Source organism: Rhinoderma darwinii, chromosome 5, assembly GCF_050947455.1.
Source record: "Rhinoderma darwinii isolate aRhiDar2 chromosome 5, aRhiDar2.hap1, whole genome shotgun sequence".
In the NCBI taxonomy this organism is placed as follows: Eukaryota; Metazoa; Chordata; class Amphibia; order Anura; family Rhinodermatidae; genus Rhinoderma; species Rhinoderma darwinii.
This window is the reverse complement of record NC_134691.1, coordinates 74388821-74409112: the sequence shown is the minus strand read 5'-3', so window position 1 is coordinate 74409112 and position 20292 is coordinate 74388821. Positions and strand designations below refer to the sequence as shown.

At 42.3% G+C, this 20292-nt stretch overlaps 1 protein-coding gene across 7 annotated transcripts in view; it reads left to right on the top strand.

Annotated features, from left to right (window-relative positions):
- The window catches only part of NCOA2 (nuclear receptor coactivator 2), a 212934-nt gene that overhangs the window by 175878 nt on the left and 16764 nt on the right, over positions 1 to 20292 (top strand). For all 7 annotated transcript variants that reach the window (XM_075826133.1, XM_075826140.1, XM_075826134.1 and 4 more), the window contains 4 exons: positions 1093 to 1230; positions 2692 to 2839; positions 4314 to 5574; positions 17469 to 17685. In XM_075826133.1, coding sequence (XP_075682248.1) covers positions 1093 to 1230; positions 2692 to 2839; positions 4314 to 5574; positions 17469 to 17685 — 1764 coding nt within the window. The remainder of the gene's footprint in view (positions 1 to 1092; positions 1231 to 2691; positions 2840 to 4313; positions 5575 to 17468; positions 17686 to 20292) is intronic.

The following is a 20292-nucleotide window of genomic DNA, read 5'->3' as shown; positions in this document are numbered from 1 at the left end:
AACGTGCAAAATGGCCCGGTCATTAAGGGGTTAAAGGAGTTGTCCAGGTTCAGGGCTGTTTTTTTACTGATGGCCTATCCTGTGGGTAGGTCATCAGTATATGATCGGTGGGGGTTCGACACGACCGTTCACCCATCTGCTGTTCCGGCTGCCTCGGGTCTTCTGATGGTATGCAGTGGTCGTGCCAGAAGCAGAAGGCTCCGACCACAGTATAGTGGCTGTACCTCCGCTGCTCCTATTTAAGTAAATAGGAGCAGAGCTGTAGTAACCCGGCATGGCCACTATCCAGTGGTCGGAGCCTTCTGCTTCCGGCACTGACCACTGCCTCCGTACACCAGAACAGCTAAGCGGTGTGGGGTTTCAGACCCCTACCGATCATTTACATCAGTGTAAAAAAAAACAAAAAAAACAGCCTCGAATCTGGACAACCCCTTTAAGTCTGGGTTTACACAGAGCAGTTTTAGGGCTCATTCACACAAACGTATTTTGGATCTGTGTTGTATGAATTCTGGAGATGCAGCACATATGGTCACTGCTGTACCTCTGTGTACTTCCTATTTTCACACGGAAGGATCTTGTGGTTTTTGCTCACGAACTCCATGAGAATAAAAATCATGTTGTAATCCACCACACGCTACCTCACAGATTATATCCTATTTTAGGGGAGAATACTAAGGTGTGTGGAAGCTTCAAGTGGACTGCAATAAGGGTATGTAGTGTAGATCCAAATTGCAGTCTGTGTGCCTCTGCACCTACTGTGAGTGAGGCTGAGGCCTAGTCCGATATTTGTTTGGAAGAACTGGAATTGAAATATATAGTCTCCGTTTTGTATATATGGATTTGTATAGTCTAATAAAGATTTATTTTCATATATGTATGAAATTCCTATAGTCTGGTAACGTCGGCACCACCAGTGTCCTGGATTATTGGATTTATCACACATACCTCTCTAGTCATATACATAGATTTATGTAACCTTAGTCTTTCACTGCTGGGGGGCAATCCCAAGTGTATTTTTTTTGCAGTTCTACTTACTATCTTTACTGATACGGTTTATTGGTGTGTAGAGTTACAATTACCTTGTCCTTTCAGGTAAAATAACCTCTCTGGACACAAGCACCATGAGGGCGATAATGAGACCAGGCTGGGAGGATTTGGTGCGGCGGTGTATTCAAAAATTCCATTCTCATGATGGCGAATTGTCTCTCAGCAAAAGGCATCACCAAGAAGGTAAACCGTGTTCATAGGGGCTTTATCAAGCTTTGGAAATATAACATTTCACTTGATTTTATTTATGTTTACTTAAACAAGTGCCCTGTAATAAATGGTCAGATATTCACCTTTTTATCCTCTTTACTATTCCACTGTCTTTCTTTCCCTCTTTGGTACATTTTTATGGGTAATGCGCGATATACAGAGGGACATAGCCTTTCTCTAATAAGCAACACAGATAGTGATGGCCGTTTTGCTTTTTACGGCCATAAGACACCGATGCCTTGAACGCACATTCTGCTGTTGATATCACAGATAGTTATGTATGGTCTGTGTATTTCAGGAGTATGGAGTTTAATATTTTTACCTTTCCGAGTAACTCCATTAATTGTGTTTATGGAATCTTAAAGGGATGTCCAGTTTAGAAAGCCCATCTTTATACATCCTATTTGGGAATTCTGAGTTAATAGAGGGGTGTCCTCTGTCTTGACCTGAGTGGAGAGCAGTTAAAAGAGCATCTCTTGCTCTGGAGTACCTGTCCTGCATTACACAGATAACGTATTGATTTGAATGGGCAGTGTGTAATGCTTAGATTCCCCTGTGGTGGCGCTGCAGAGAAGTTGAACACTTCCAGGATTCCACACAGATTACAGCTGATCGCTAGGGGTCCCAGCAGGGAGACACTTTGTGATCTGCTTATTGTCAATGCACCCTTCTAACAAAGAGAGATTGTCTTATAATGTTCTGTTCATAATAAAATGTGTCAAGAATCGCAGTGACTCACAATACTACAAACCATTTATATGCTGTCTGCATTATGTATTCATTTTCTTTTTCAGTGGTGCGCGGTACATTGTAAAATATTTGCATGTAATACACTGATAACAAACGAACATAAGGAAATACAGCATACAATGTTAGTATACTAGAACAAATGTGGATACATTAGAGAAGCGAGCATTGTGGCGGCGGTAGCGAGAGTTGTTCGTGTTTGCCTGTCATTGACACACAATGGTCGCTTCAAGATTGCTATATCCAACATGTAAAGCACAGATTAACTATATCGCAGAAGGAAACAAAAAATGATCTTCTCAAGAGTCCTACTGCTTCTATGGTCGCACACAAAGCTGAAGATCATCCCTGCTGTTAACAACTCAGAACGACAGTCTCAGGCATTTTTGCTCACTACGGTGTGGCCTATTTATACAACTAATCTTTCTAACGGACAGTGAGGCTCTATGAATTGAATCTAAGTGATGGGCCCTCTTTACAATACAAGAATGTAATACTCTATTCCTAACAGTCGCAACCACGACCGTGAAATACAAAAAAATGCATTGAAATTGCAAATGAAGTGCTTGTAAAGTACGTTGTCTTTACCCTAGAATTACTGCGCAGCCTGGACACCGTACACACACATCCTACAATATACCACTATGTGGGGTTTAACCTGTTTGTCTGCCTCTCTTCTTCCTCCAGTTCTCAGGGTAGGACTTGCATTAAGTCCTATATACCGATTTTCATTGTCTGATGGCACAGTTGTTGCTGCCCAAACGAAGAGCAAGCTCATCCGCTCTCAGAATACAAATGAACCTCAGCTTGTAATATCCATACACATGCTTCAAAGGTAAGGACCTATGTCATGGTTATTTCTGATCTAGTACAATTACCTTTTTTTTTTTTTTTTTACAATGAAATATGAACAGTTTGTGCTTGGAAGTTTTTAATCACTCATGTTCCCTCAAGATTTACAGTAACTGGCAAAGTATGGTAAATAAGCAAGGTATACCCACATATAGTACAGAATTACTCGTGGACCATTAGCGTGTTTATCATGAGATACAGGTGCAAAAAAAAAAAATGGAGGGCAGAGATCACAGTACCGAGCGCATGTAAGTGTAAGCTTTCAGGACTTGAGAGCTCGTCTGTGAAGATTTACTATGCCGAGGTCTTCAGTTACAGCACTTGCAGAACAGGTGCTGCGTTGTAGCTGCGAGTCTATAGTTAGCTGGCCGCGGATGGTCGTCGGTACCATTAGACGCTTGCAGTGGGCTCATTGTTTTATGTAATGGCACGTTTTACAGAGACCAAACTGAATGCTTCTTTTTGACAATTTGTCTTTATCTGTTCCGATCTCCCGAGCGTTTGGCACACTAAATTCACCACGTTTTATATTTCCCCTATATATAGCATATTCTAGTTTGAACTCGCTTACTGAAGCACGTACATAGTTTAAGGAAACCAGAAAGAATAGAAACATTGTTCACACTTTGCTGCAGCGTCTGCTCTGTTCACACCTGTGTTGGGCTGTGTTCACACGCAGTTTCCGTCAAGAAATCCAGACAAAATAGCGCAGCAAAGTAATGGAAACCATGATGAAGACCTATTTAAAGTCAATAATTTTGTCGGTTGGTGTCCGGCATTTCACGGATCCAGCACTTCCGTTATTTTGAATATTCTGTTACTATGACGTAATAGAATAATGGAAATACCAGCACAGATGTGAACAGAGCCTTGAAAAGGTTTTCTGGTTTAAGAAAATAAAGCTTGATCACTGCATCATTACAACTTTCTGATATATTTTGTGTATCAATTCGTCATATTTTTCAGATTTTTGTTTGCTGTCAGTGAATGAGAAGACATTCCTAGGCTAGTGCTGCTCTCCGCTGAGAAGCCTATAGAATTGTATCCGAGACGTCTAGGCAATGCTCTGTGAGCTAAACTGCCCGGCTGGACTCCAGACTGACACACTGTAGAAAACCAGCAGAGAGATTTGTGCAGCTGTTGTATTGAGCATTGTCTAGACGGCATACAATTGTATACAGGATCTGAAAAATGAAAACAAACTAATTAGAAAATATTTTTTTTTATTAATGCAGTGATTAAGCTTCATTTACAAAATCCCATAAAACCCCTTTAACTGATTTTGTATTCTTTGATGTCCGTTTTAACAAATAATGTTTTGGCTACTGAGAATTGTATGACCTACATATCTCTGCTTTAGTACTGTGAGCAATCTAAATACTGCAAGTAGTAATTTGAATGATCTAGTTTACATTTTATATTGGTTTTTTTTCAACATTGCTTTTTTTGTCTCTTAGAGTACAGAATTTATGTGGAATGAATCAGGACATGACTGGACAAAATATGGGTAAGACGTTAGACCCTGTTGTATCCAGCAGCCCGGCTCATCAAGCATTGTGCAGCGGGAATCCTGGTCAGGACATGACCATAAGTAGCAATATGACTTATGCCATAAATGGCCCAAAGGAACAAATGGGCTTGTCCGCTAACAGATTTGTTGGCTCGGGAGGGATGAACCATGTCTCCAGCATGCAAGCTAACACTCCTCAGGGTAATAACTATGCACTCAAAATGAACAGCCCTTCACAGGGAAGTCCTGGCATGGGCCAGGGTCAGTCTAACGCTATGCTTTCCCCAAGGCATCGTGTAAGCCCGGGAGTGGCGGGAAGTCCTCGTATTGCAGCCGGTCAGTTTTCCCCTGCAGGAAGTTTGCATTCTCCAGTTTGTAGTAGCACAGGAAATAGCCATAGTTTTGCCAATAGTTCTCTGAATGCACTTCAGGCTCTTAGTGAGGGCCACGGTGTTCCTCTTGCCCCACCCATGACATCTCCTGACCTGAAAAGCGGGAATGTACAAAATTCGCCAGGTGGCATGAACCCACCCCAACTGAGAAAGATGGGGAGTGTGGACGCTAAAGAATCTTTTGGGCTTTACGGAGAGCAGCCTGAGGGTGCAACCGGGCAAGCAGAGACTAACTGCCGCTCATCGGACCAGAAGGATTGTAATGAAAGCATGGCTTCTGGTGGGGACAAAATAGAGGGTCAGAACAGATTGATGGACAGCAAAGGCCAGACAAAACTATTACAGTTACTTACCACCAAATCTGATCAGATGGAGCCCTCACCCCTCTCCAACCCTATGGGAGATACAAACAACAAAGACTCCTTGGGACATTTTGCAGCCAATAGTATGTCTGCCTCAGCACATGGAACCTCACTCAAAGAGAAGCATAAAATTTTGCACAGACTTCTTCAGGACAGCAGCTCGCCTGTTGACCTGGCCAAGCTTACAGCAGAGGCCACTGGGAAAGAACTGAATCAGGAGTCCAATAGCACAGGCCTTGGATCTGATGTGACTATAAAGCAGGAACCGGTGAGCCCCAAAAAGAAAGAAAATGCACTACTTCATTACTTGTTAAATAAGGATGATAGTAAGGATAATATTGCTGATATCACACCCAAGCTGGAGCGCTTGGATAACAAGATGGACTCTTCGAATTGCACCAAGTCGACAGCCGTAAAGATTGAAAAAGAGGAGCATGGATTTCCCTCTGATCAGGTAAGAACAGTTCTTTTAGCATAGAAGGGGCTGAATTATTTAAAACCGTCCTAATGTTTGCTGAAAGTTTTGGGGTTTTATTAACAAAAGTTTAGGTGAAGATAAGCACTTTACTGATATATCTTTATTAATAGGGCAACATACCTTAGATTGACAATACTCCCGGCCATATGTGAACAGTAGGGCCACATGCCACTTTGTCCATGGTTTCAAGTTGTGCCTTAACTAGTCAGACTGACTGTATTTTGCACAGAGCCCGGTACCCCACGGACACCGCTGTCACATCAGTTAAGCAACTGGATTTTGTCAATTTCAGGAACAATGAACTAGTAATAAAAATGTTGGATCATTAAAGGGGAATTCCTAGAATACAAAATGATCACTGATCCACAGGTTAGGTAAAAATTGTCTGATCACTGGGGCCCCACTGCTGGTACCCCCACTAATCGCGAGATTGGGGGCCCCGAACCCTGTGTGCTTCCTCACTGCTTGACCGCAGTGAGGAGGATATTAAATGGAGCGGTGGTTGGGTTTGCGTGCTGCCGATCCGTTCAAAGTCTATGGGGTTATTTTCGTCATTATCATAGACATTGAATGGTGCAGCGGATGTAACCTCGGCCGCCACTACATTCACGCTCCTCACTGGGGGGCTGAGGCTCTGGAGGTTCAGGACCCTCATTCTCACTTTTGGTGATGGTACAAGCGGTGGCGTCCCCAGCGATCAGACAATTCTCACCTATCCTGTGGATAGGTGCTAATTTTTGATGCTGGGACAATCCCTTTAAAGTGTAGCTAAATATTCGACAAACTTCTGGCATGTCATAGTGACATGTCAGTAGTTTGGATTGGTGGGGGTTCGAGCACTGAGACCCCCACCAATCGCTAGAACGAAGCAGCTGAAGTGCTCGTGTGAGCGCTCAGCCGCTTTGTGTCTGTTCGGTTTTTTCTGGAAAGCCGATGTATCGGAGTACGGGCTCGTAGACTTTCTATTGAGTCCGTACACAATACATTTATTTCCGGAAAAAGCCGAACAGACACGAAGCGGCTGAGCTCTCACACGAGCACTTCGGCTGCTTCGTTCTAGCGATTGGTGGGGGTCTCAGTGCTTGGACCCCCACCAATCCAAACTTCTGACGTGTCACTATGACATGTCAGAAGTTTGTCGAACGTTTAGCTCCACTTTAAGGTACTTCTCTTTACCCAACCACTTAAAAATACATTTTTACACAAGCTTAAAACCCCAAATGACATGGCAAACATTGATTCCATATAAAGCGGCATAATTCTTTGTGGTCGAGTAATACAATTTGGTTTATTTGTGGTCGTCAAAGTGAAAAAAATCTCACCGTAGGACAAGAAAAGTCAAAACTGCATTTAATTTTATCACAATCATATTTTTCTAATTCTTAATATAAAGCTAAGAAATCTGAGTCATTTGGAAATGAATGCTGAGTTTTTGATGTTGGCTTATGCAATGCTGTAAGATGTCCATGTGTTCTCCCTCGTACAGGCCTGTACACTATAGTAATATGCCGTATTATACGTATCTGTGATGTCACTGAATAGTTGTACCTCATTCTTATAGACGGATTCCTGTCCCTTGCACAAAACAGCCACGTTTGTTCACAAAATAACATTCCACATAAAGCGTCAATTCATTGTATCTTAACGCGGTGCTGCCATAAATCTTATTCCCGTTCTCTTCAGCTGCATTATGAATTAGATTTACCAGTTAATGAATAGACTTGTCGGAGGATCTTATATCTCGTGTGGAGAAATCGTGGTGGGAAAGGTTACATTTTTGTTCTGTTATTTTCTACGAGATAAGCAGCTCAAGAGGTTCTGACAGTCACTTATCTCCCCCAATAGAAATTAAACGCCCACTCACCCAGCCACTGAGGAAGATGGAAACAAACGTGCACTTTCTCTTTCTACCAGGGCTCTCAGTATTCTGATTGTCTGCTTGGAGCGGGGTGGGGAAAGCAAAGTAGTCAACATATATCATCATTAACCCTTTCATGACCAAGGGTCATTGACGCCCATGTCTCCAGGTCAAATTTTCCATTTCTGATATGCACTTCTTTAAACGATAATATCTTTGCAACCGCTTTGAATATCACAACTATTTTTACTTTCTTTTTTTTTACAAGACTGATGAGGCTTTCATTTTTTAGATTAGTTTAATTAGTTCCATGTTTTTAATTTTTATTATTAGCAGACAAATCACTAAAAATGTAAAAAAAATCAGCACATTTTTTTAATTTTTTCAATATATATTTATCTATATTGTGTGTATGTGTGTGTGTATCAGGAGCTCCCTCTAGGAGTGGAATTCCCAGCCAGAACGTCTGCAACACCCTAGGAGCAGAGTCTCCGGCCAGAGGGAGCCCCTGACGTCGCTGTCCATATATGGACAGTGACGTCAGGGTCTCCCTCTAGAAGTGGAATCCCCGTCCATGCCGCTCTGACCGGGGATTCGGCTCCTAGAGGGAGCTTAGGTGACGCTATCTACAGGTGGGTTTGCTCTATCTACAGGGGGGTTGTGTGTGTGGCATTACCTACTGGGAAGGGGGATGTATTCTGGGCATCTCAAAGCCCCAGCAGCGCTGCACAGTATTGCACACGTTAAAACCCGTTCCAGGCTGCCAATGTTTATATATGTGACAACTGCACGGTGCATCGGCAGTTGGAATGTATATAACCGTATGGCTGTCGTGAAGGGGTTAACTATGGAATCTTTGGTCCTCCCCACGCCAATAAACAATAGGAGCAAGAGTTCCCTATAGTTAAAAGATCAGAAATTAGTAAGGCTCTGTTCACACAAGTGTCATGGCTCCTGTTTATAATGAAGCCACAGTAGCTATGCTGGATCGGTTTGCAAACAAATCCTGATGAACCCTGTTGAGATTCCTGTCAGGGTTCCTGTATTTTTAATAAGAAGAATAGCGCTGCAGACTGTAAAAACGCCGGTTTGAACAGAGCCTCATTTGGAAGGGTAAATATATTTGTTTTTTGTGGGCTTCATGTGTTCATAATATGCATTTTGTTGCCCTTTTGTTATGACATTTAGTAATTGTCTTATTACTCATCTTGCATAGTTTCGCTTTGATACCAGCAGTAACTGTCCCCACCCATGTGTATTCCCAGTAAGAGATTACTTATCACCGTTCCTTCCCTTCATCGTCCATCGCTCACGATCTGTAATGTCCTGCTCTGCAGCCTGTGTATAACGTACACAGCAGTCTATCGTTTGACAGGGGGAACAACGGAATGGAGCATTGCCCTTCATTTTCTTTTGTAGCTTGGGAACTCTACTACAGGGCGTCTTTTTTTCTTGTTTTAGGCAAAGTACTATAATACGGTAATTCCACATCGTATTACAGTAGCGGCAAAGTGGATGAGAGTTGAACAAATTTCATCCACACACTGCGAGAAAAAAATCGCACCGAAACTGACCTGCAGTGCGGATTCTCTATCTGCAGCATAGCGATTTCTCATGCCAAAAAGCGGTGGAATTTCCGTGCAGTATTTATGCCACGTGTAAACTTCGCCTAACTGTATCATCTCGGTATATTGCATGATGATTCCTGTCCAGTTCACTACGTATTCACTAAGACATATTACGGTACGTTGCAGTTACGCAATTCTGCTCCTAGGCAATATTTGTAAACCAGATCCCCACCCTCCCCTTTTTAACAGTTTAATTCTGTACAATTTTGTAAACTGTTGCATAAGGTCTTTCTGTTTGTGGATAACAGACTGTGTCTGGGCTGCGTTTATGACATTAAAAAAAGTTTGACGGACCTAGAAACCTTTTCACTTTAAAGCCCCATATGCCGTATTGTTTCTTCATCACTTATTTGTTGAGCATTGTTGACGTTTTTGTTCTGTAGCTATAGTCCGAAAAGCCCATATAGTGGTAATGTCGGAGGGTCTTGGACTTTACTGCAGGAATACAGGGCTGTGTAAACGTAGTGATCCATGAGTATTTTTGTTAAAGTATATGTCTGCCTTTAATTATTATTATAGTCCTATATATAGAATTAATCTACATAAAAAAATGTGACTTTGCATTTACAACCTGTCTTTTAGCTCATTCTTATTCACAGCAGCATTCACAATTCTGCAGGCTTCAGAGCTGAGATCTCTCAACACGCCCTGCTGGGTCAGTGTCTGCCCAGAGCTTGCTGGTGATTTGCTTTCTGGGATGGACTGCCTTTATATGTGGCACTATAAAATAATCTGTGTATTTGACATCATTGTATTACAGGAGTTCGGCTAGACTATTAGGGCTGTGTTGGCGGTTTCCAATAACCAGCAGAATTGTGAATTCTCATTACAAGGCCTCGTGCACATGGCCTCATTACGACTATGTACAACCGAGTTTTACAGAGCCGTAATATGACTATTGTAGATCCGACCACAAAATAAATATTTGCATGCTCAGATATCGTATTCCGGAGCTATTCTCATTTAGTATTTTTGCATCGAGGTGGAGAATAATTCCATGGTACAGAGCCACAGGGACTCCGTGTGCCTCAGTACAGCCTCCTGCACAAAGCTCTGCTGTGTGAATGAACTCTAAAACAGTATAATTGAAAAATGTACTCCTCTCCCTGATCATGGGGTTACAGGCTTTGCCCTATTAACAACCATAGACTGATAATTTGGTTGGTCCATCAATAAGTGAGGATCCGGCCACTAGGACCCCGTTCATCAGCACAATGAAGGGGCCACGAATGCCATGTCCCCTTCATTGTTTACATAGTAACAACAGTTCGTCTGTACGAATGACCGTGCCTGATACTGCAGCTAAGTCAAGGGGTTAAGCATGCGAGCGCTGCTGCCCCTTCACTGTGCTGATCGGGGGTGGGCCCAGAGGTCAGACCCCCAACGATCAGCCTGAAACTTGTCTTTCTTGGCCACAATTAAGTAAGCAGTGGTCCTCTTTAGATCTGGAGGGGAGTAGATTTTTATTACTGGCATTCGTATAAAAAAATCGAAGTGATACCAGATTTATGGAATACTTTAGTGTATGTCGGTTTCTTGAAATCCTGCAATAAGCACAGCTATTAAATGTAGTTTATTTCCTCAGTAAGACACAACTACGAGGCTGGAGACAAAACAGCCGTACAATCAGATCCAGGGTGAGTTCAGCAGCGTCCTTCCTCAAGGTCAATCCCAGCCACAAACTCTTCTTTACATGCTGCATAGAAAGTGCTGGGCTGGGATACAATGGGCCATTTTTACTATTGCCATTGCTTGCGCTGTGTAAGTGTGGGACAATGTTGTATTTAGTTATTGTGAGCATTTGTGTACTCTGTACAGGTCTGCACTGTTGTACGTGAATGAGGATTTTATAGTCCGCTAAATGTAATAACCGGCGAATGAAAACGATGAGAACCCAACAATGACATCCGTATGGTGGACATCAGAGAAACTAGAAGTTGGTGTCATAATCCAGAATACTCTGGACTAGCGATTTGATGAATTCCAGGATGTGTGAGACTGTTGGGTCTAGTCACGCTGTTTTTGCTGTGTACAATGGAGGTATACAACAGGAGGATTTCCCGACGTATGCCACCGTATAGGCATACAGTGGCATATGTTCCCCATAGTCTCCCATGTTAAGAAAAAAAACAAATACCCATATACCACACGGTATACAGTTTTTCCCGAGATATGTGTATGGAGCAGTGTAGTCGACTATGATGTTCTATACAGTTGAAAATCGGGATTGCATCCATCAGGAATTGGACTAGGAGATCCCAGCTTTTTCAGTCAGTCCCATATATATTGAATGGAGTGGCGGGGCACATGCTCGACCGCTGCTTCAACCAAAGTTCTCCTCACTGCGGGGGTTAATCTAGTGATCAGTGGCACCCCCAAAGATCAGACGCTTGTGACCTATACTGTGGATAGTGGTGATTGTTGTTTCTGGGAATACCCCTTTACTTTTTACATCTAGAGGAGTGATGTTACATGGTGGTATGCATCTTTTTCGGTCAAGCTAAAGAATAGTTGGATATTGGGGGTAGCCTGTTTTTTTGTTATGTTTTAAAGCATGTTTATTATGAGACTGGCGTACTCTGGACCTTAACCCCTCAAGGACGCGGCCTACTTTGGGAGTGAAATACGCAGTTGTTTTTGATCACCGCACTTTGAAAGCCATAACTTTTTTTTTTTTTTTTTTTCATCAATGTAGATATGAGGGCTTGTTTTCTGCAGAATGAGTTGAATGCCATAACTTTTTATTTTATATTGACGTAGCTTTATGAGGGCTTAAATAATTATTTTATAGTGCGAATAGTTACAGATACCAATTATGTGTATTTTTAAAAAAAAAAATCAATAATAAAACATTGTGCAAACAAGTTTTTTTTTTCGTTTCTGTAAACTTTTTTTTTTTTTTTTTATAAAGTACTACTATGGGGCTTGACTCTGCAACCCTTGATCGCTGAGATAACACACTGCAATATTTCTGTATTGCAGTGTATTATCCTGTCCGTGTTACACTGACTGACATGCAGCCTATTAGGTCCCTCCTCCGGGACATGGCAGACCTGCGGGTCATTGCTGCCATGGCACCCCGCGATCGTGTTGCCTTGAGCGGCCATAGACGTACAGACTGAGCCCCCTCCCTCTGAAAAAATTCTTAGGCCCCATGCACACAACCTTTCCGAATTTATTACAGATGCGTGTCCGTGCCGTAGCAATGATAGAACATGTCCTTTTTATTTACCGTAATTACGGCATGGACTCCCCATTGAAGTCTATGGGCACTTCCGTATTTACAGATGCCTATGTATGTGCATCCGTAGCTGTCCGTAATTCCGAAAGCGTTGCTATGCGACGCCAAGGGCTTAACCAAGACTTCTCCCAGTTTTTTTGCGGATCCGTAAATACAGATGCACTACGGACCGTATTTACGGACACCGTTCTGCATATGCGGATGATTTACAGACTACTATAAATGACTACGGGTCCATATTTACAGACAGTATTTATGAATGGATAAAAAACACGGTCGTGTGCATGGGGCCTAAGTTGCTACATGCAATATTCACCGCGGCATCTGAGAGGTTAAAGGACCGCGTTGCAGCAAAGTGTCAGATGTCTGACAGCTGACGCCCGCGTGGTGTGGGAAGGGGTTCAAAATGGACTTTTACATGATGTTGAACAAGTTTGGGGAAAAGACTGTATGCTGCTTAGGTACACGGAGTGCAGAAGCTCCTAACACCCATTAGTTTAAGGCTATGTTCACACGCTTAACCAAAAACGTCTGAAAATACGGTGCTGTTTTCAAGGGAAAACACCTCCTGATTTTCAGCCGTATTTTTTAAGCAACTCGCGGTTTTCGCAGCGCTTTATAACGGCCATTTTTGGAGCTGTTTTTCTATAGTCCATGAAAGACGGCTCCAAAAACAGCTCAAGAAGTGACATGCACTTCTTCATGGGCGTTTTTTTGGCCGTGTAAAAAAACGGCCTGTCGGAACAGAACGCCGTATTTTCCATTGAAATCAATGGGCAGATGTTTGGAGGCGTTCTGCTTCCGATTTTTCGGCCGTTTGCGGCCCGAAAAACATCCGAAAATAAGTCATGTGAACATACCCTAATTCTTTAAGTGCCTCCTCTAGATGCCCTTTCTGTATAATAGGAGATTTGAGGTTACCTCTGATTTCTATTAAAGCATAGGATAGAGCATCCCCTCCTGAAAAAGTTATTTACTGCCGGCGGGTTGTTCATATTGTGCCTGCATATTCTCTACTTCCACCTTAGATGGTGGTGTAGCCAAGTGAGCTTTGTAGGGTACATGGCAAGTGTTATCGTGACTAGAGATGAGTAGAACGATCTTTGCACTTGTATTCCAGCCACTATTAGGATGCAGTGGGGGAATTTGTGTAAATCTTGGCCAATATACACCACTGTACACCATGAGCTGCAGCTGCTCGTCTAAGCACGTTGCGTTTATGTTGCCTGTCAGTCATGTAGAATGGACTCGTGTCTCGCTGGTATATGTAGTTCTACAACAAAAGGGAAGACAGAGGTTGTCTTGATCTGCTCACCTCAATTCTTTTATACGCTTTCTACATAAAGTGACCACCTGGCCTGTTGTATGGAGGTATAAGCAGGAGGTGTCCGCCCAACCGCAATCCTTTCCCATTTATACAAAGCAGCCGCTATCAGGCAGGTAATGGTTAAAGTTACTTTACCTATGGGGAAAAAAATCACACTTGTCAGCTTTCGAGACCAGGAAACAGTCTTGCAGAGAAAACAGGGGGTCCATCTCTTGTCCCATTCTTTCTCTGGGGCGGATACTGTGTTTGCTTTTCTCCATTGCAGACAGAGCGATGAAGCAGCACAAGCCATGCCCAAATGCCACACTTACCCATGCTGAAGCGAGAAGGCGAGACAAAATAGATTTACTTTAGACACGCGTACAAGACTTTTTCATTCTTTTGGATTACAATGTATTAACTGATCCAGGCAGAGTATTTTTTGCACTTAGGAGTCTGTATAAATGGCACAAAGTGGTCCAAACTAAATGTCACCCCTGGCTCACCTTTAATACATCTGGCGCGTTTTACAACTCCTTAGCTGCGCTTCTTTTTCTAGACCGTTTTCAAATCTATCGCAGTCTCTAAACATCATATTGGGAAACCCATCTCCATAAACCACCAAAATGGTTTGTCCAATGTACTATGTGTATTGGGTTACGGATATCCATTCCAGGCTATGCCGTCTAGATATGGGATGACATGTTCAGTTTGAAACGCACACAACTGTAGTTCTATATGGAGATAATAAATCATTGGTTCAGTCTGGAGATTCTTCCTGGATCTGGCCAAATGTGACACTCGTCTCCATGACTCTGGGAAGGATTTGCCAATCTGACATATGGCCATCAGCCAAAGTTGGCTCTAACATGTCCTGTTAGATTACTGATGGGTACTTATATACAAATATAGGATTATTACGCATCATATAAATGTATTGGATGGTTGCATGTTATAAGAGACCATAGAGTTCATTGAACCAATCATTAGTTTTCTTTATGTTCCCTAAGATCATAGGTGATAGATTTGACATAATACTTTTCTATTATCAGAATTGCTCCCATTATGTGTCGGATAATGGAGTAGGAAGACGTGTTCTGAGCTGCCCTGCAGCCTGTCCGCAAATGCAGGTGGTTTTATAGTTCCCTGTGTGTGCAATGCTCTAAGCAGAATACAGACTGTCCTTGCAGGGCAGCAGCTGCTCTGTCAACGGATCTTTTCCACTGAAAAATAAATTCTAGAAATATATTGGGACATTGCAATGAAAGACTATGGAAGCACGGGTTTAATATAGGTGCATATGTTTAGCCGATCAGATTGGTCAGACACGCTCTTGGTTGACCATAAATAAAGCCTGTACCGTCATGTTCTGCATCCTTCCTGTGATTCTGAATATTTTTGGGGCGACGAGTTGTTCACAAATTACTTCCATCCTTTTCTTTCTTATTTTAACATTAAATAAATGCTGTCGTTTTGTAAGTGTTTGTGTAACTGCACCTTGCTGCATAGACCAAGTTTTTTTTATTGTATGAGTTGTGTTTTCTCTTGGTTTTTGATATTTTTGGTTCGCTTTTTATTTACATTTCTTTCACAGATTCTATTATTAAGGCCTAATGCACACGGCCGTGCAGTATTTATGATCCGTAAACAGTGCATGGACAGGCCACGGAGTGTCAACCGATTTTGCTTATCGTGCTCACAGTAATAAGTATAGGAGCACGGCCCGTAAATGTGAAAAATAGTACATGTCCTATTTTTTGCGGCTCATTTCTACAGCCTGGATACACACCTGTAAATATACGGGAAGGTGTACGTGGCCGATAGAAATTTATGTGCCAGTATTTTCTCCGCAATTACGGATCCGTAATTGCAGATAAAAAGTATGGTCGTGTGCATGAGGCCTAACTCAGAATTTACTTTGTTTCTGTTTCTAATTTAAAATCCGATCTTTGTTGGCGATTAATTAAATGGACTTCTCCCGGCTGTGGACCATTGGAGATTCCGCCTGGCAGCCTTGTTTGTGGTGTGATGAGTGGATTACACTGTACCAGTATTGCTGGCATGTCCTTCACCTGGGCATCATCCATTGGTATTTTCCCCCCCCTTTTAACTGTGAGCATTGTAGTTATTTTAAGATGTTTTGTATTATTAAGCTGTAATGAATATCTCTCCTTATGTGACAAAAATACTGTTTGGGTGATCCGGGGGTAGCCATGCCATCTGGACCCCTTGGCTCTGCTTTTCATAAAGTATTCTGAGACTTGTGCGTCTCTTGTGTAATTGAGAGCCATTACTTGGACTGGGCGGCCCAGATTACAGCTGGTAATGTTTTAGAAAGGCTTCTTGCTGTGTAGCAGGTTCAGTGTTTGTACAAGGGCAGAGCCAAGAAAAGCTGACACGGAGGCAGATTGCCGCTGTTAACTCTTCCTGTGCTGCCACATTTCAGCCCCTGCCCCATTTCTGACTTATTGTATGAAGTGCCGTTCATTCATTGTACCATTTGGTTGGTTACCTGTCCCTACATGACCTACATACGGCACATCTAAATATTGTCTTCTCGCAGCTCATGAACGTGTTCTCAGGAGGAGCTGTGTGTGACTTGTGACGTCAGTGCCTGTGATCACTGCCATTCCCCTGGCAGGTCGCAGTTAGCAGAGATTTATGCCAGCTCTGTCAGTGCATTAATGGCAGAAACGTCACAGCCAGGAGGATGTGCTGCTCTTTTTTGATCTGTGCTCGCCGTAATCCCGTTACTGCGCCGTTCTTTATGTACAGTGTTGGTGATGATGGCAATGTGTGTAGTACACAAGAAATGCTGCCATTGTCGGATGAACTGATGTTACTAAGTCAATAAACAGAAAAAAAATGTTGTTCTCACTCCTAGCAACCTGGATGGATGTGTGTTCCGTTTTTTTTTTTTTTGTTTGTTTTTTGCAGTAGCGTGATAGACATTCATTCGTAGTTATTTTATCATTCCACTTATTACCTCCCCTTGAGTAGTCACCCTGTTTTGTCAAGTTGCTTAAAGGGGTTGTCCAGGTTGGGGGCTTCTTTCTATACTGATGACCGATCCACAGGATAGGTCATCCGTATATGATTGGTTGGGGTCCGAAACTCGAACCCGCACCGATTAGCTGTTCCGACTGCCTCCGGGTACCGGAAGCTATGCAGGGGTCAGTGCCGGAAAGCAGAAGACTCCGACACCTGTATAGCGGCCATGCTGGGTTACTGCAGCTCTGCTCCTATTCACATTACCCCCACCATTCATATACTGATGATCTATCCTGTGAATAGGTGACAACCCCTTTAAGGTTTTACTTCTATTCTGTTTCTGGTAACGCGACCAATAATCCCACTATTAAAGCTCACCTAGGGTTGTTGTCCAGCTTTCCTGGATTTTTCAGTGACTACTTTTCAGGTGCGTTGCTGGACTCATTCTGTATTTGTTGTCACTTTTTAAAAACAAATTTCAAATAAAACAAAAATGATCAAAGGAGAATTTTTACAGCATGACACAAGGATTGCGCAAAACCGTAACATTTCTTCAGTCTGATATCTATGGGATCTGGGTACCTGATTATCCGATATCCTGAATTATACAGAGGTATATAACACTCCCTTATAATGGTTGGGAACCTTTTATGAAGACAAAGTCCGCGCACAATAAGGAATTTCTAATTGTCATCTCTGCTCAGTCATCTTGTGATTTTATGAAATCCCATATTATATTGCAGCTCTTTACTTTCTGTATTATTGGATGTCGGATTAATGAAATGTCACCCGTACTTGTATGATGCATAGGACGTTTTAAAGTGAATTGCTTTATCATCTTTGCAGCTTTTACCGAGCAGCTCTGATTTGGATAACTTGGATGAAATCCTGGATGATTTACAGAACAGCCAGTTAAACCAACTTTACTCCGACACTCGGCCTGATGGGAACTCTGTGGATAAACAAGCGATCATCAATGACCTGATGCAGATCACTGGTGATAACAGCGCAGCGCTACCTCCCGCAGTGCAGAGGCAGAGAGCTCTCCGGATGCAGCAGACCAGTAAGTCTCGGACCGTCACTTAGTATTTCCTGTTCCTCATCTTGTTTCTCGCTCTGCATTTGAGACCACAGACACTTGTTTTCTGTGTTCTTTGTAATAAGAGATCCTGTTTGTAAACAAGCAGCGCCCCCTGCTGCTGGGAGTTGGAAATGATGATAGTTATGTATAAAACTTGAACTTTTTCTGTGTTCTTGCATGTTGCATGCGTTAAGGGTTTGTTCACATCAGCGTTCGTTTCCTCTGAGGGGTTCCGTCTGAGTTTTCCGTCGGGTTAACCCCTCAGCGGAAAGTCAAACGGAAATCTCTGCTTCCGTTTCCCTCACCATTGAATTCAATTGTGACGGAAACCTAGCTAATTGTTTCTGTGTGTCACCGTTGTGATAGGGTATCCGTCATTGTGGACAGAATCAATAGCGCAGACTGCGCTATTGCTTCCGTCCAAAATGACGGAACCCTGTCACAACGGTGACAGACGGAAACCATTAGCTAGGTTTCCGTCACCATTGAGTTCAGTGGTGAGGGAAACGGAGCCTGAGGTTTCCATTTGACTTTCCGCTGAGGGGTTAACCCGACGGAAAACTCAGACGGAACCCCTCAGAGGAAACGAACGCTGATGTGAACAGGTCCTAAGACTTTTATTCTAAAGCTATATGACCTACGAGGAATAGCAGAGCCTCAGCCATATAAGAAAAACAATATATATATATATATTTTTTTATTATTTATGTTATAGACAACATATACATACACAAAGGATCATCCAGGATGGCATGGAAAAACTTTGGCACAGAACATCCCTGTGCAAATAATAGTCCACAGGACTTCTCGACATAGTTGGTATAGCAAACATATTTAGGATAGAGAAGACAAACCCCCGGTCAACGGACTAGTCAACTACAATGGACCTAAGAAATACCTGTTGATGTGCAGGGAGCTAAGGGGCTGCCCCAACCTGCATTTTGCGTATAGCTTTGTCAGGAGCCTTAACTCCCTGCGCTTTTTCACATCAACAGGTATTTCTTAGGCCCGTTGTAGTTGACTAATCTTCCGGGGGTAAAATGAAAAAGTGAATGATTTTTTTTCTATAATCACAACTATTTTTCATTGGAGAAATCTTACTGGTTATAGCATGTCTTCACACATATTAACCATTCCATACTGAATTTCTATGCGCTGTGCAGCAGTAATAAACACGGTATATATGTGCAGCAGTAATAAACACGGTATATATGTGCAGCAGTAATAAACACGGTATATATGTGCAGCAGTAATAAACACGGTATATATGTGCAGCAGTAATAAACACGGTGTATATGTGCAGCAGTAATAAACGTGGTGTATATGTTCAGCAGTAATAAACACGGTGTATATGTGCAGCAGTAATAAACACGGTATATATGTGCAGCAGTAATAAACACGGTGTATATGTGCAGCAGTAATAAACGTGGTGTATATGTTCAGCAGTAATAAACGTGGTGTATATGTGCAGCAGTAATAAACGTGGTGTATATGTTCAGCAGTAATAAACGTGGTGTATATGTGCAGCAGTAATAAACGTGGTGTATATGTGCAGCAGTAATAAACGTGGTGTATATGTGCAGCAGTAATAAACACGGTGTATATGTGCAGCAGTAATAAACACGGTGTATATGTGCAGCAGTAATAAACGTGGTGTATATGTGCAGCAGTAATAAACGTGGTATATATGTGCAGCAGTAATAAACGTGGTGTATATGTGCAGCAGTAATAAACACGGTGTATATGTGCAGCAGTAATAAACGTGGTGTATATGTGCAGCAGTAATAAACACGGTGTATATGTGCAGCAGTAATAAACACGGTGTATATGTGCAGCAGTAATAAACACGGTGTATATGTGCAGCAGTAATAAACACGGTGTATATGTGCAGCAGTAATAAACACGGTGTATATGTGCAGCAGTAATAAACACGGTGTATATGTGCAGCAGTAATAAACACGGTGTATATGTGCAGCAGTAATAAACACGGTGTATATGTGCAGCAGTAATAAACACGGTGTATATGTGCAGCAGTAATAAACGTGGTGTATATGTGCAGCAGTAATAAACGTGGTGTATATGTGCAGCAGTAATAAACACGGTGTATATGTGCAGCAGTTATAAACGTGGTGTATATGTGCAGCAGTAATAAACGTGGTGTATATGTGCAGCAGTAATAAACCTGGTATATATGTGCAGCAGTAATAAACCTGGTATATATGTGCAGCAGTAATAAACACGGTATATATGTGCAGCAGTAATAAACACGGTGTATATGTGCAGCAGTAATAAACACGGTGTATATGTGCAGCAGTAATAAACACGGTGTATATGTGCAGCAGTAATAAACGTGGTGTATATGTGCAGCAGTAATAAACGTGGTGTATATGTGCAGCAGTAATAAACGTGGTGTATATGTGCAGCAGTAATAAACATGGTGTATATGTGCAGCAGTAATAAACACGGTATATATGTGCAGCAGTAATAAACACGGTGTATATGTGCAGCAGTAATAAACACGGTGTATATGTGCAGCAGTAATAAACGTGGTATATATGTGCAGCAGTAATAAACGTGGTGTATATGTGC